Source organism: Camellia sinensis, chromosome 7 (assembly GCF_055761805.1).
Source record: "Camellia sinensis isolate YWXY chromosome 7, ASM5576180v1, whole genome shotgun sequence".
In the NCBI taxonomy this organism is placed as follows: Eukaryota; Viridiplantae; Streptophyta; class Magnoliopsida; order Ericales; family Theaceae; genus Camellia; species Camellia sinensis.
The window spans coordinates 184,022,024-184,039,138 of record NC_138967.1 but is presented as its reverse complement, the minus strand read 5'-3'; the positions used below and the strand labels follow the sequence as shown (position 1 = coordinate 184,039,138).

Sequence of the window (17,115 nt, the reverse complement as noted above, 5' to 3'; positions counted from 1 at the left end):
TTGATCACGACCATGACCCTCTTGTTTTGCTTCGGCCTCTCACAACAAATGCCTCCGAATGAGAAGAACCCGTTGAGTTTCTTGTAGTTTCTTCATTCAACAAACTACTAGTGACTTGGCTCATTGTGACAACTCCATCGGGCGTCGAATTATTAACCGTTACAACCAAAGTCTCTGTCACGACCCAAACCCGCCCCTATAGGTTTAGCGTCGTAACCGGCCAGTAATCCTTCGATTACCAAGGCCTCTTAACAGAATAACATATAATTAGGGGTTGCGGAAGCAAATAGCAATTATACAACATCCATTGAGTTGTGCAGACCTATATGAGACAGAAAAATTTTAAACTTTATATACATACATATGCACATCATCATATATATATACATATATAAGCTACACAAAAAGGGACTTAGCCCTATGTCCAAAATACACAAAGACTTGTCTAGCTGAACAGGAAAACAAAACTTCAACCTATGCACTTAGCCATAACCACTAGACATGTCCGGAACCTCCACGGGAGGCACATAGGTTGGCTGTCAAAAACTGATTCCAGGCGCCTCTAAGCTTGGTCACGCCCTGATCACCTACATACATACATATAAACAGTGAGCTGATGCCTAGTGAATAATAACAGAGTAAAAGGGTTTAATGAATGATGTCCATCATAGAGTTAGAAATCAGATTCTTATCAGAAACAGAGTCTTATGCACATTCAGATTCCAAATCAAAGACAGATTATATACATATTCACGATCATTTTCATATTCATATTCATATTCAGATTTGTATATAATCGTGCATGGTACATCCATTAGCGCTGGCAAATCCGATGACCCATAAAGGGACGGCCTTAAAGGCATTCCGATAACTCATGTGCATAGAGACGTTTCCGATGACCCATGAACGAACCTGATGACCCATGACGGGACTTGATGACCCATAAAGGGACGCATATCATATGATGCTAAGGATGCCACAAATAACTTTCAGAATCTTAGACAATCATTCATTCATTCAAAACATAGGGTAGCATTTTAGAAGACTAATCATTTCATGTCATAATGTTCAGAAAATATTTAACATTGAACATAACTTTATAAAGTTATTACTCACAGATAGTAACATAAGTAGATCAGGCAGATGAAGCAGGCAACAACGCGTGACCTACACAAACATATAACATATACATATTGAAGCACAATATTACTTCCTTGATCAAACTTGACTTTCTTGTTTTCTGTCTAAATAATTTGAAGGTCCACTACGCTTATTCTTTCTTTAGTCAAATGAATCAGGTTTTCATTTCACAAACCCCTTTTATTACTAAATCATTCTTTTCTGAATAAACCAATTCTCACTTGGCTTCTTAATCAAGTACTACTAAGTTAATGACTTATTCTTTTAATCAACTAATTAATGTTGATTGTTAATTTATTAATCTTTATTGAGCCATAAATTATGTCTAGAATGCTTTGGGAAGAGACGAGAATAAAAATGTGAACTAAATGCAATTTTCCAAAATATGCTGAAAATAGGGCCTTCGCTCCAGCGTCACTTTAGTCATTTGAGCGGACTGTAAAATTTAAAAAACTTCTGGGAGCTCGATTTTTACGCTCGAGCGAGACTTTCCTTACTCGAGCGGATAGTGTAAATTATGGAATTTTCAAAATTGTAATTGAAGTTCAGATTCGATATTCAAAGCCTCAAAACATGTATTTTTGGTACACAAATATGGAGAGCCAATGTATAATTTAGTAAACACTCTCAATTAGAAATTACTTATTCAAAATCATGCTCCAATTGTCCAATTTTAGTTTTAACTCATTTCTTCCATATCAAGCCAAATTCCAAACCCAAAGTGATTAATCTCTAAATTAATCTCCATAAATTCAATATGGCTCCAATTTCTCATTTTCTTTAGTTACATAAAATTTACTTCAAGCTCTTTCTATTTTCCTTTAAAACATGAAATTAAAGTCACAAACTCCTTATAAAATCATCCACTTGTATGAAATTGACATCAAAATTACTAATTTTATATTCTTATAAATTTTCCTAACCAATTTTCATAATCTTAAACTTAACTTATTTTGTAACCTCAACTTAATTCATAACCATAGATATTCCAAAATATGTTTGATTTAAATAAAATCTTAAATTATATTACATGCATGGATTAAAAATCTAATTATAAAATCAAAACTTTATCTAACATTAGGATTAATTCTAAATTTCCATAAACTTGATGTTCATAAAACATTTCATTTTTCTCTTCAAAATATGAATTTAAATGGCTCAATTTCTTCAAAATCCATGATGCATGTAAATATATATTCAAATACTCATAGAATTCCCTCATGCATGTAACAATGGAACTTAATTTCATATAAGATATGCAAAATCAAACCCAAAATAATTAATTTCTAAGTTGATTTCTATAATCATTAACCTAACTCATTTGTATGGGTCAAATCTTTAATAAACCCTTGTTGCATGTAATTCATAGGACTTAATTTAAGAATAATTCTCTAAATTGAACCCAAATTTAATAAATTAAAAGAATCATAACTCATGTTTTTCCAACAACTTGATTTAACATACAAATCCAATTTCTATGAATTTATGATTAAACTTCAAATTTTTATTTTTAATCTTCTCAAAATACACCTTGAATAAATTTTTGTCTAGATTAAGTAAACAACGCTAGAAAGAGGATGAAATTTGTTACCTTAGTATGAATTTTTCATAATTTTTAGCTTAAGTTTTGATACCCCACAAGGCTTTCTTCTTCCATTTTCTTCCCTTTTTTTTTTTTTTTTTTTCTTTTTGTTGCTTCCAGCGACTCTTTCTCTCTTTCGGTCTCTCTCTCTCTCTCTCTCTCTCTCTCGGCTACAAAACAGAGCACACTTGCACCTCCCTCTTTTGGTTTCATTTCTTTTGTTTTTTTGATTTCATTCTTTCTCTTGAGTTAAGTCCCCAACACCAAGGTATAAACATACACTAGAGATGGCAATTTGAAACCGGCCCGACGGGGACCCGACCCCCCGACCCCGATGGGGACGGTTTTTCCCCGAAAAATACCCCCGACAGACCGGGGATGGTATTAAAAATTAAATCCCCGATAATTTTCGGGCCGGGGACGGTGATAGCTCCTCCAAACCCGGCCCCGGCCCGGCCCCGCCCCGAACATCCCCGAACCATCTTTACAGATATATACATATGCTAAGCTTTATTATATTATATATTATATACATGTGTTTAGGCTAGGCTTCCACTATCAGATCTCAACTTTATTATATTATATATTACAGATATGTTAAACTTTATCTCAAATCTGTCTTTCACTCTGACTCTTCACTTTCTCTCTCTCTCTCTCTCACTGAACTCTCCACTCTTTTCTCTCTCACTGAACTCAAGTCTTGAGTGAACGATCCACCACACACAATCACTTAGCTGCTGTGTGAGAAAAATGGAGTGAGAGGGAGCTGCGTGAGAAAAATGGAGAGAGAGGGAGAGAGAGAGAGCCGATCCTTCGCCGGAGCCGATCTCCTCCGCCGAGAGAAGAGAACCTCCTCCGCCGACTCCTTCGCCGATCTCCTCTTCACAGCGTCGATCTCTGTCCCTCTCTCTTTCTCTGTGTTATACACACATATATATGTATATATGTATATATATTATAGATTGAAGCATAAATCTTGAGATCTATCCTATGATGATGATAATATGTTGTTGATCTCTTTTTTTTTTTTTTTAGATCTGTTGGTGTTTTTTGATCTGTTCTGTTCTTTTTTTTTTTTTTTTTTTATCTGTTGTTGATGATGATACATGATGATCTGTTGGTGTTGATCTCTCTGTTTCTCCATGTTGATTTTTTTTTTTTATCCTTCAGCTTCAAAGCAGTTTTCCAAAAAGAAAAAAAAAAAAAAAAGGGTCGGGGGTTGTTCGGGGTCGGGGAAACCCGATCCCCGTTGGGGGGCGGGGACGAGGGCGGATATAGGTTCCCCGTCGGGGATCGGGGCCGGGGACGGGGGGATTTCCACCATCGGGGATCGGGGACGGGGAGTGTGATCCCCGGCCCCGCCCCGCCCCGTTGCCATTCCTAACATACACCCATACTAACCCATCACACTACACACGTGCACAATCTGGATATTTCTTCAAATTAATTTATGATTAGAATTAACTTATTATATAATTATCCATTAACTTTATTAAACACGAATTGATCTTAATTAATCTTAATTAGTACACAATTTAGTTAATCGTGATTAATCACAAACCCTACATAATTTAATTAATCTAATCGACTTCAATTGAGCCCAATTAATTATATTTAATTTTGTCATTCTAAATCAGATTTTTAACCAAACTCCAAAAGGTTCCATATATTAAGTTAAACATATTTCCATTATCAATTTTGATTTGTCAAGCCATTTGGGCCTTCAATTTCCGATCAGATTTCAAATTTCTGTCAATAAATTACATATCCAAATTGGACACCCTATAAATAAATTTAATTCGTAGTAATCACAATTCTCAATCCTCATAATTTAATTAACCAAATTGTCTCCAATTCGGACCCAATTAATCGGATCTCAATGTTACTAAACTGAATCGAATATTTAATTAAACTCCCAAATGGGTCCGTAATTAAAATTAAATTGATTCAACTTCTGAATTTCACTTCCTTAAACCATATGGACTCTTAATTTCTAATTCCAAAATAAATCTTTAATAGAATCATATACGAGTCAGATTCCACAATTCTCATAAATCACAAATTAAATTATAATACTCGGCAGTTAAATTTCAAATCTTCTTAATTAATTAAGTACTAATCATTATATGTGGTGGGGTCGTTACAGTCTCCCAACTTTCGGGTAAAAAACTAAGTAACATCAAAGCCTGCAACTCATTATCAAAAATTATTTTCATAGAAGCAAGTTGGTTAACAATACTATTTATTTTATTCAAATGTTCTAGAATCGGGCTGCCATCTTTATATTTTAAATTAACCAATTTACAAAACAGAAGAACTTTATTCGTGGCTGATTTTCTGTCAATATGGTGAAACACACTGTCGTCAATCCATTGACGGATAACACCAACGACTTTTCGAGTAAGCCTATTCCATTCATCATCTTGCATACCCTCGGGTTTTTCACTATCACCCTCAATGGGTCCATACAAATCTTTACAAAATAATAGGTCCTCCATTTTAGTTTTCTAAGTTATCCAATTGCTTCCATTAAAACTAGACATACGACCCACATTCCTTTCCATTAATTTACACAAATAAATAAACTCAAATAAGCTGTAAACTCTGATACCAGTTGTTAGGAAAAATATATGATTCCCCACAAGTAAATCAATCAATGGGAATACAAACTAATACGGAAAAATTAAATTAATAACGACACAATAATTTTACGTGGTTCCCTCAATGGGAGGTACGTCCACGGGATCGAAATCCGATTCCACTATCAACCAAAGAGTTTTCAAACGATTACAAACGAGACATGAATGGTCTCATAAATCACCTTTAGGTGAATTCCAAATAATCACAAATAAATAAGAGGAAAGACCTCACCAAATAGACGAACAAAAATCTTCAAACTACAGTTAAAGAAGACCCAAAATAATAACCCAGATTAGCTTTGAATCAAAGACTATAGCAGCATTAAATCACGCATAAAGAAACCCAACAAATTTGTCCAAAATCTGCTGCTCCTCCACACAAGCCAAACTCACCGAATTGTTCACAAAGTTGCTGCTGCTCTATCACACGGGACAAACAAAAACAATATATATTGTTGAATCTTGGGTTTTTTTATCAAAACCCTAGCTATTACCATTGGACTTTCAAAAGTCAGATATAATATATCAAAAATATATTATAACTAACACCAAACCAAACTAAATATTTTAATAAATCAATTGGGTCTATAAGGAGGTGTATCCAACAATAGATTACACATTGTTTCTTCAAAGTGACCACCATTCGTATAGACAATCTGGACCAACCTTGGTATATTGTTTGCAAAGTATGCAATAAGAAAGTTTATCAAACTAAACAAGAAGTAGAATGCAGTAAATGTAAGAACTCAAATTCGGAGCATCACCGAAGGTATGCAATAGTTCTACATAACAACACAAATTAATGCTTAGCATTTGTTAAATATCAAAGTTGTAACATCGTAATTTACTTACATTTGCCACATCAAATATCAGATATTTGATGAAACTTTCAATGGGAGATGGAGAAAGACAATTGTATGTCACATCATTTCAAGCGGTTGAGAAAATTATTAAATTTCCAACAATTGAATTCATAGCATCAAAAAAAAAGACAAGTTTATCAAATGCATAAGCAGTGTCACATTAGTAACATACTACATAGCAAAGGAAAGAATTTAATTTAAAACTATACTATTGTTATTGTTATTGCAAGAAGGCGCTAAAACTTACTTCTGTACGTTCATACATATTTTTCACAAGGTTAAACAAGATGAATGACAAGGATCGTACATCTGGGAAGATTGTAACAGAATAACTACAAAATGACGAAGATCAATATGGAATGGAAAATAGCATTATAACAAATTCCCAAGGTTTAATCGCAAAAATAATCAAATTAGAGAATGAATGAATTTTATAAAAATACTTTAGCTTTCAATTTTCTTTACTTATTTTTTTTTTATTATTATTATTAAAATGTTAGTAGGATATTTTATTTATTCACCTTTAATAATAATATTATAATGTTAGTTGGGTGTTTAATTACCAAGTGGGTTCTACATATATACACATAACAAAAGGGAAATAGCTTAGTGAATTATATATTTAATAGTAATAAGTCAAATCATGTGATATGGATTACAATTAGTTTATGTGATTGGTTTCAAACTACTTTTAAAATTTTAATGCTTAAACATTAATATAAAAACATAAGATAATATATAAAATGTTTATATTAATTTTTATTCTTTTATCATACATTTAATGTCCACTCATATGGTCTAACCAATGCAACTATTATAAAAAAGAAACACAAAAAATTAAAAACTATTATAAAAGCTAATAACTCAATAAATAAATAAAAAATTGCCACGTGTAATGCACGTGTACCTCTATTAATTATATATTGAAATGTATAAGTCGTGTGTTTTGAAATTCTACCTCTTTTTGACATGATTTAATCCTTAGTAAACACAGTAAATGGTCGTCAACCCGACCCATTTTGTAAAAAATTGTTTAGAAAGTTCATTCAATAAAGGAGATGATACGAAGGGCAAATTACACTCTTTCTTAATGTTTGAGAAAATACAGTTAATCTTATACTTTTTATATAATTACATTGATCTTTTTTAATTTACTTAACAATTAATTTTTCATCAAAAATTGGTTATGCATATGAATAAAAAAATCATCGTGTCATCTATTTTCTACTCAAACGTGTATACATTTTTATTTATTTTAGTGTCTAGGTATGATCTGCATTAGTTTTAGCTATTTGAGCTTTACTAAAAAGAAAATTAATGTAATTATGTCAAAAGTGTGAGATTAATTGTATTTTTCTCAAATTTTAAGGGAGCTAAGTGTAATTTACCCTATTGCAAATAAATAGTAAAAAAATTGTAGAAGAATAGGAAAATAAAAATATTTGCCAAGGACATGGAAGGTTAAAAAAGATTGCAAAAATGTGAAATCTCCTTAATTAAAAAAAAAGATAAAGGGACCAAAAGGCCTTTCTTCATTCTTGAATTTACCAAATTGCTCATTCCTTCTCTCTTCCTTCTACTCTTTGTAACTACGAGTTTTGTTTCTGAATATTCAAAAAGAATAACACACTTTTTAAACTATTTAGCAAACTAATCCACTTTTTAAAATCACATTTCAAAATGCAATTTCATGACAAAAACGCATCTTCAAAATACATTTTCATGGTGACATGGCCGCCTAAGGGTGCTGATGTGGGCATGATTTGAAATCGCATTTTAAAAACAAAAGTTTATTTTGAAGTTGCATTTTCAAAACACAATTTCAACCTTGACATGAAATTGCATTTTTAAAAAGCGATTTCAACATAATGTGTGCATTTTGAAACTAATATTTCAATATGAAATTTTATTTTGAAGGTGTGATTTTAAAAATTGCATTTTAAGTGAATTTTCAAGAAATCGTAATTTAGAAAACATATTTTTTGGAATCACAATTTCAAAATACAAAATAAAAATGATTGGTTTAATTTCAGAATATGTTTTTATTATTATTATTTTTTTAAGAAATAAAAATTAATTTGACATAAATAAAAATTAAAAAATAATTTTTAAATTTTTAAAAATTATTTGCACTCTTAGAGAAGATAAAATCATGTCAAAGTAATGAGTATTTTTATTTTTCATTTTTTTAATAAATTAGTTTTTTTTTTTTAATTTTTTTTTGTGGTAGAAATCAAATTCTCAAAACAAAACCAAACAGAGTTACCATATAGAGTTGGTTTGCGATTCCATGTTGAAAAATATTTAAGATAGCAAAATTTTATTCAGTACATAAATGTGATTTCATTAAATAGTTAAGATGATAATTTTTATTTTTTATTTTTGTAACGCCCTGTAAATTCACCCTGTTATACAGACTATTAACATGGCCATAAAACCCCAAAAGGGTCATTTTTCTCATTGAACTGAGACTTGAGTGATTACAATTCAAATATTACATTTCCACAATGTTCGAGGTCTTGTCCTAGTTCAATGAACTAGATAACTCAACAAAACATGAGCCCCTAGGGCGTACAATTTTACAAGGTTACATACAAAAGTTCCATTACAAAATCCCAAAAAATAAATAAATACAGACAACTAGATGATTTTGACTTCAATTAACTCCCCAAACGAAGCTAGAGCTAGCATTTGAACCGGTTCTTCATCGAGGCTGACCTTCCTCAATTCCTGAAAAATAATTTAGGGTTGAGCTATATGCCCAGTAGGAATACATTTATCTAGGCATCTAATTCCTTGAGCAAAGGTATGGCATCCAAGTGAAATAACAACACAATAAAAGTTGTTTTGCAATTATATTTATATATATATATATATATATTCCATATCACACAAGAACCTTTACAATCTAATTCAGATAAATTCAAATAGCGTTATTTAATTAAATAATTAAACATTCATAACTAAGAAATCAATTCACATACTTTCCATCACATGAACCCAGTTGAGAACAACCATTTCTTTTTAAAGACAACCCCCACATTTGCTGGCTACTATATGGCAGGGAATGGACACCCTAAGAAAATCATCCGTTTTTCCACTTTCGCCGGCTACTACACGGCGGGACTGTGCGGACACCCAAAAATATTTTCCCACATTCGTCCAGCGATAAGTCTAGACAGGGCAATTGAGCACCTTTTACAACTCCCCGCGCGGGTACGACACAACACCACCTTTACACATTACCAATTCACACATGGACTCATGCATGCTCAATAGTTAAATCACATTTCAATTCCACAATTAAATATCATGTATCATCATCACAGATAAACATCACATAAAACTCAAAGACTAATAGCACTCAAGCCATCATCTCTTTAACTACATTAATACCCTCATTTTATCTCTCCATTAATCACTAAATTCCATGAGTCAAATGAGTATTTCAATAGCTAGGGAATTTTCTAACTAATTGAGAACATTGAGTTTCTCTAAATTTTGGGGGTTTCTTCCCCTTGTCACCAATCTAGTTCTTTAACCATATCTTCACCTATATTAGAGAGAGAAATTTAGGGATTTCAAACAAAATGTTAAGTAAAAGAGTAATTATGCGAAAAATGGGTTTTATTCAACAAAACTTCAATTAGTTCAACTAAATCTTCAAATGGGTTCCCAATCACACACAATATCATGAAATTGCTTCAAGAATGAAGAGATACAAGAGTAAAAGTATCCCTACCTCAACTATCAAGCCAAAAATCCATGCTCCCTCACGGATCTATCGCAACTCCTCAATCCAAACGGAAGATAATGCCAATCCTCAAGTGTTCTTTGTCCCTAACTAATGAATTTGGGTGGATTGTGATGGTAGGGAAGGTATTTGATGATGGAGATCTAGGGTTTCATGGGAGAAGGGAGAAGAGATGAAGTTTGAATCAAAGAAAGTGAGAGAGAGATCTAGAATCACCGGGTTTAAAAAGCTGCTAACGCGTTCCTTGCTCGAGCATGACTTCCTACGCTCGAGCGTCCAGACACGATTCAAAAGGCCCTGCTCGAGCGACAACTTCCACGCTCGAGCGGAGAAAGAAAAGTCTCAGAAGTTTTACAGTGCTACAGTGTAAGTACTGGGTGCTAGCATTTCATGATCGAGCATGACATCCCATGCTCGAGCGGACACGCCTGAAATGCAACAAAGTGTTGGGAGCAACAAATCCATGCTCGAGCGGCGGATTCCCCGCTCGAGCGGACCCAAAAAAAACAAAATGTCACAATTTTTATGTAATGAAATCATATGAATTTGGATTATGTACGAATACAAGTTTGCTATATTAACTATTTTTCAACATAGAATTACATTTTGAAATTGCAATTTCATTATTCGCTTTTTCAAATTGTGATTTGGTAAATTCATATTTCCTAAATTAAGGGGGTATTTGGAATGATCTAAATAAATATACTTTTTGACTTTTTGTGAAAAAATATAAAAATATTATGAGTTGGGTTTAAAATGATATAGTAGAAAGGTAATGTGACTCAAATAAGATGATTGTAACCCAAATAGGATAATGCGCTAAAATAGCATGTGCTATTTTAGCGCATGCCAAACACCCCCTAAGATTTCTTGAAAATCAATTTAACTAAAATCTCATTTTCAAAATGTGATATCCAATCTTATTTTTTTCATTTTCAAAATGACATACCCAATCTTATGTTGAAATCACGGCTCAAAATGAGTATTGAAACATCATTTTTGCATTAATGTTGAATTGTGTTTTGAAAATACAATTTTATGATAGTGTTGAAATTACGTTTTGAAAATGCAACTTTAAGATAAACTTGTATTTTGAAAATGAGATTTCAATATAGTCACGTTGGCAACTTCATGTGGGCATGTCATCATGAAAATGTATTTTGAAGATGCGATTTTGTCATAAAATTACATTTTAAAAATGTAATTTCAAAAAATAGATTAGCTTGTTAAATTGTTTGATAAGTGTGTTATTTCTGTAAATAGTTTAACTTTTTAGAATATTATGAAAAAAAACTCTTGTAACTGCTCCCTCTGCAACTCTGATGCTCGGTCACCTACCACTAGGAATGGCAACGGGGCGGGGCGGGGCGGGGCCGGGGATCACACTCCCCATCCTTGATCCCCGATTGTGAAAATCTCCCCGGCCCTGGCCCCAATCCCCGACAGGGAACCTATCACCATCCCCATCCCTGCCCCCCAATGGGGATCGGGTTTCCCCGACCCCGAAGATTCCTCGCCCCCCAAATCTGTTTAAACAGCAACACAATCAACAACAACACAATCAACAACAACATCATCATCATCCCCTATCAACAACATCCCCAATCATCAACAGATTGTAAAAAAAAAAAAAATAGAAACATATCTGAGATCTATGTCACAGAGAGAGAGAGAGAGAGTGTGGACTATTGGCGGCAATGGACGACGGAGGAGGCGATGGTGGACGAAGAAGGACGGTCGGCGTCGCGGACAATGGCGATGGACGACGGAAGAGGACGATCGGAGATTCGGAGGCGATGGGTGGCTGTGAGTGCGACGACGGAGGCGATGGACGACGGAGGAGGATGATCGGAAGATGAGGAGGAGGAGGAGGCGGCGACGGAGGAGAAGGCGGCGGTGGCCTAGAGAAAGAGGAGGGGATAGTGGAGGAGGCGACGAGAGGTGGAGCTGACTGCGGAGAGAAGAAAGAGAGTGAGAGAGAGATTAGAGAGTGCGGGTGAGAGTGATGAGAGAGACAGATCAGATCATACTGTATAGAAGGGGTTATATATATAAATAGACAGAGGGGTGTTATGGTAATTTCATTTCGGAGAGAAATGGGCCGGGAACGGGCTGGGTCCGGGGCTGTGAAAGGGATCCCCGTCTCCGGCCCGAAACTGATCGGGGATTTAATTTCAAATACCATCCCCGGCCCGTCAGGGGTATTTTTCGGGAAAAAACCGCTCTTATCGGTGACGGGGGGTCGGGTCCCCGTCGGGCTGGGTTCGAATTGCCATCCCTACCTACCATTGACCACTACAACGATGCCCTTTCTCACCACCTTTAACCCCTCCCATAGTCCTTTGTCATCCCCACTATCATTGTCACCTTGCTTCATTTCTCTCTTGCCACTCCTAGCAACCCTTCCGTACCCAACTACCTCTTTCACCCAAAACCTAACCACCAAAAAGCCCCTCATTGTTGAGACCCCAAACCCACAGCCCTCGGTGTTGCGGAACACAATTTGATGCAAGTGTCACTTATGCTTGGTGCAAGTACAAAATGTGCATAGGTGCAAGTGTATTTTCTACACAATGCAAGCGTAACTTGTGTGCAGGATGGAATTAAGAGAAGATTATGGGGGTCACGATTCCTATTTTTCTGTGAAAAATGTTGTTTGCCATAGTATTTTTAAAATATATATCTCATTTTATAAATAATAAAATAATCTCTCAGTATAAAAGATATGTATCTCATTCTTTTACCATCTTACGTTCTTTTTTTTTTGTTTTTACCAAAAAAATTTCTTTATTCGAAAAGAGATTACTTCTATGGTATTTGAATATTTTTTATGTGTATATATAGTTTATATATCATACTGTACAAACATGTGTTTGTATATATGATGAATTTATTTTTTATTTTTTATTTTTTATTTTTTATTTTTTATTTTTTTTTATCTTCAGTCCCTTCGATAATAAAATCCTCATTTCGTGGCCGCTTGTGTGTTACAATTGCACCTGTAGAGAGCACACATTATTTTTTGTTTTGTTTTGTTTTTTCCATTCTAGCTTTCAATACAAGTAACATTTATAAGAAAAGTATATAATTAAAAGGCAACAAGTACACTCATGCGCACAATCACAAACATGCAAACAAAAACAAACAAACACATACATGATTCCTTCTAGCAAACATGGATCGATCATGGATTATGCAGAAAGGAAACCGGGGACATGGATCCATCATGTATTATCCAGAAGGGACGGGTGTGGGGGGACCAATATGTTCATGGTTCCTTCCAGCATCAAGATGACACTCTTGATGGAAGGGCGCAGACCAGGATCATCTTGAACACACCATAATCCCACCTTCACCATTCTTTCCAATGTCTTCAAGTCTGCCCTAATTTCTTCATCGCATTCATCCCATTCATCCCCAACAAGCTTATACAACTCTCCGGTCACAAAGCATTTGTATACCCAAGTAGAAAGAATTATCTCATCTGCATTGGACACATTAACCTCTATGTTCCTCCTGCAACAGATAACCTCCAACAACACTACCCCAAAACTGTATATGTCCGCTTTTACTGATATCAAGTCTTGCTTCCACAGTTGCTGTTGCTGTTTTTGCTGCTGCCCCTGCCACTCAGGTGCCAAGTAAGATGACACCGGGCCAGAGCTTACTGTTACTCCTCTGGATCGTCCTGTAATGCTTGTCGTATGATTTGGTAGTAAAAGCTTTGCCAAACCGAAATCAGAGATCTTGGCAGTCCAAGAATCATCCATGAGTATGTTTTGAGGCTTTATACCGCAGTGAACGATACAGGCTTCACATTCTTCATGTAGATAGAGAATCCCTCTAGCGATATCAAGAACAATCCTCACTCTTTCTTTCCAACCAGGACGTCTCTGATGATCGGTTGCTTTGAACAAAACATTTGCAAGCGAGCCATTACTCATGTACTCATAGACAAGAAGCTTCCTCCGGCCCTCCACACAAAAACCAAGTAATTGAACCAAGTTCCTATGATGTGTTCGCCCGATTGCAGTCACCTCTGTTTGGAACCGGAACTCCCTGTGGCTGTCTTCATCTTCCTCTGGAACATTCTCTAGTCTCTTAACAGCAACAACAATATTTTTGTTACCGCCTCCAGATAGAGTCCCTTTATAGACTGTTCCAAACGAACCCTTACCCAACTCTTCCTTGAAACCTTGTGTCGCTTCTTCAAGCTCGTTGTAAGAAAATGACCGCAAGCTGAACTCTTCAGTCGTTAGGCCCAATTTTGTGTTGTTCGACAACTTCTTGTACTTGTGAACTCGGTGCCTGTATACAAAGAAAGTAGAACTTGCTATGACAATACAGAGGCACGCAAGGGAACCCAAACTCACAGCAAGAATTGAAATGAGATGCCGTTTGTTTTCAATCACAACTATCGGATTGGACGGACTATCCGGGGTTAATTGATGGGGAATTTTAGCAGCACCACTTGTTCCTAAACTAACCTTGATAAAAGCTGTAGTCGAATCGTTCAAATTTCTAGCACCGTATCTCAGTGGAAGCTTATGTTTTCTGCATTGTCTGCTAAAATACAGCGCTGCCCCACAATTACAATCTTCCAGGCAAGATTTCCTGCAATCTTCCTTCTTCATTGGTACAGCAGAGTAAGAATGGCCTCGCCACCTTAAATTCTCCAAACTAGTAATGTTCACTAATCCAGGACCTCCTTTTTCGCTTCTGCAACGATGTTCTGTAAAATTCCTGTAGCAACCCAGGAACTTCTTACCGGGGTTGAAAGGAACAAAGCCAGGATAACAATAACATTCTGGTTTAGAGCCGTTGCTCGAGCAATAACTGTTCAATCCACAGAAACCAACGACTTGACAGCGATCCTGAAATGCAGACCACTGCACTGAAACCATTGAGCCCGTCTTATTTCTCACAAATCTGTGTGAATACAACCTAAAAATCCCATCATCATCAAGTGTTGCGCGATAAATTATTTCATTTACAGAATGGTTAATGTTCCCCACAATTGAGGAGATGGAGCTGTTCGCCAAAGTATGTTGTATATTGGAAATATTTTCACCGAGGAAGAGAACACCATTAAAATTGAGATTCAAGTTCGTGTACGAATTCATTTTTAGATCTGAAGTATCAGAGGCCCAGTAAGCGTCAGCAGGGTCAGGGCGAGTACTGTTTACTGGGTAGGCGACGAGATTTTCATCGTCCTGCATTAGAAGGCAATAACGGCCACGTGAGTGGTCTGATGAGCTTGACACACTAGAAACTAGTTCTCCATCACGGTACAGAGTTTGGTTTCCTAGTATGGTGTCAGTTGGGGAATCAAAGCTTTGCCAAATAACAGAAGAATCGTTGTCGTACAACATGAAATTGCCAGAGTCGAGCAGATGAGCAGAGACAGCACGACGGCTTCGGCCTGTATTGACATCAACATTGAAACCAGCAATATCCAACTCTGTGGCTTGCTGGGTATGGTTTAAAATGAGCCTACCATCACTGGTAAACTCAATTGTGGAGTTTGAGGACACAGGTGGGTAGTCTCGATTTGCAGTCCAGACAACAGTGTTGTTTGGGTGACCAATTATCCATATTCCTACAGCAAATCCGTTCTTTTCTGGGTAGAAACCGAATGCGAAAAGGCCTGAAGGTGAGAGCCATGAATTGGGTTTGCGGATGGGGGACAGAGAAGAACCCAATCTTATTACATTGGAGGTCTTTTTTTGAGCTTCTATGGCTGCAAAGAGGATAAAGAAGATCAACAGCGCAACAACAATAGAAGCCATGAGAGAGAGAGAGAGAGAGAGAGAGAGAGAGTTTTATTATTTGCTAGTAGAAGCACTAATAGAGCATACAGCTAATAGACATATTTTCCCAAATGAAAAGCACAAGAAACCAAAAGGAGACCAACAACCTCTGTGCTAACATAAAAATTATTAAACACTTTGTGGAGTATTATGTGGTTGTTTTACCAATGAAAAATTACAACACACTCAGATAGGCGGTTGCCTAAGATCCCCTTTCTTGTTTTTTTGGTTTTTTTTTTTTTTGAAAAATTGTAATTCAGTGTAAGTTTTCAAAACAAATTGCAAATCAGTGGTGAAGTTTATCAATAGTAATAATAAAAGTGACAAACTTTCCTATGATTTTGTAATTTTTTTTGCCTCATATTGTTACACTCTTATGTTACATTTGATTCATTAGAATAAAAGTTGAATGCAATGAAATGACCATTCTTTTTTAATGCTAAATAATGATTTCATTTGTAATGTTTTTTTCATTATTTTTTTAATGAACCAAACATGACATTGGACATTCTAATGGAATGTTTATTCCATTCCACCATTCCAGTGAGCTAAACACTATTTTAGAGTTTATTTGGTTAACCAAAATAAATATGGAATGAAATGAATATTTCATAGACTCCATATGAATTGACAATTCTTTTATAATGATGAATAATGATTATGTTTTTTATTTATTTTTTAATAAATCAAATGTAAAAAGTGAACATTCCGTTAAAATAATCATTCGATTCTACTGTTATTCCACTGAACCAAAAACTATCTTAGTCCAAGGGCAAAGTTTAAAAATACTTATTGTACAAAGGTCTATAAAATACAAAGATTTTCTTGTCTAAAATCCAAAAATAAAGACTTCATTTCAAATAGCTATGCAAAAAAAGGAACAATATTATTGTCAAATGGCCTCGTAATTTTTTTATTTTTTATTTTCCAACGTCTCTCAATTTTAAAGGTTATTTTTTTAAAAGAAGACTGTAAAAGAATATTATTTTTCTTTTCTACTGTAATTTTTGAATTATTATATGATGATTTTTAAACTATTCATATGTAAATGAGATCCGATTGTCTAAAACTTAAATAAGTGTGTCCAAATATTATTAGATGTCCAAGTATTATTAATTTTCGAAAATTAATCATAATATATGATCTCTTGCACTTTTAGTAATAGTGTTAGTATCCATAAAAAAATTATTGGTAAATTATGAGTCAGTCCTATGTGACGAGTTTCAATACTTATAAGTCTTATACACTTTTTTTTAATATATCAATAAATTCAAAAATGCTTATTTTGTTCCTACACTTTTTGAGAATATTAATAAATAAAAAAATG

General features: G+C 34.8%; 1 protein-coding gene and 1 long non-coding RNA gene across 2 annotated transcripts; both read right to left on the bottom strand.

Annotated features, from left to right (window-relative positions):
* Nucleotides 1-330: 330 nt before the first annotated feature.
* Nucleotides 331-2,868, bottom strand: LOC145794870 (uncharacterized). Its single transcript, XR_014334830.1, has 2 exons — nt 2,732-2,868; nt 331-587 (listed from the first exon to the last, which is right to left on the bottom strand). It is a non-coding gene; the product is annotated as an uncharacterized LOC145794870 (long non-coding RNA).
* Nucleotides 2,869-13,046: 10,178 nt separating this feature from the next.
* LOC114284715 (G-type lectin S-receptor-like serine/threonine-protein kinase LECRK1) lies at nt 13,047-15,950 on the bottom strand. The gene has a single exon (XM_028227663.2). It carries the CDS (start codon nt 15,765-15,767, stop codon nt 13,203-13,205), a length of 2,565 nt encoding a protein of 854 aa, XP_028083464.2. The 5' UTR covers nt 15,768-15,950; the 3' UTR covers nt 13,047-13,202.
* Nucleotides 15,951-17,115: the final 1,165 nt, after the last annotated feature.

Coding starts and splice junctions, on each gene's coding strand:
- LOC114284715 (XM_028227663.2), bottom strand. CDS start 15,767: ATGGCTTCTATTGTTGTTGCGCTGTTGATCTTCTTTATCCTCTTTGCA.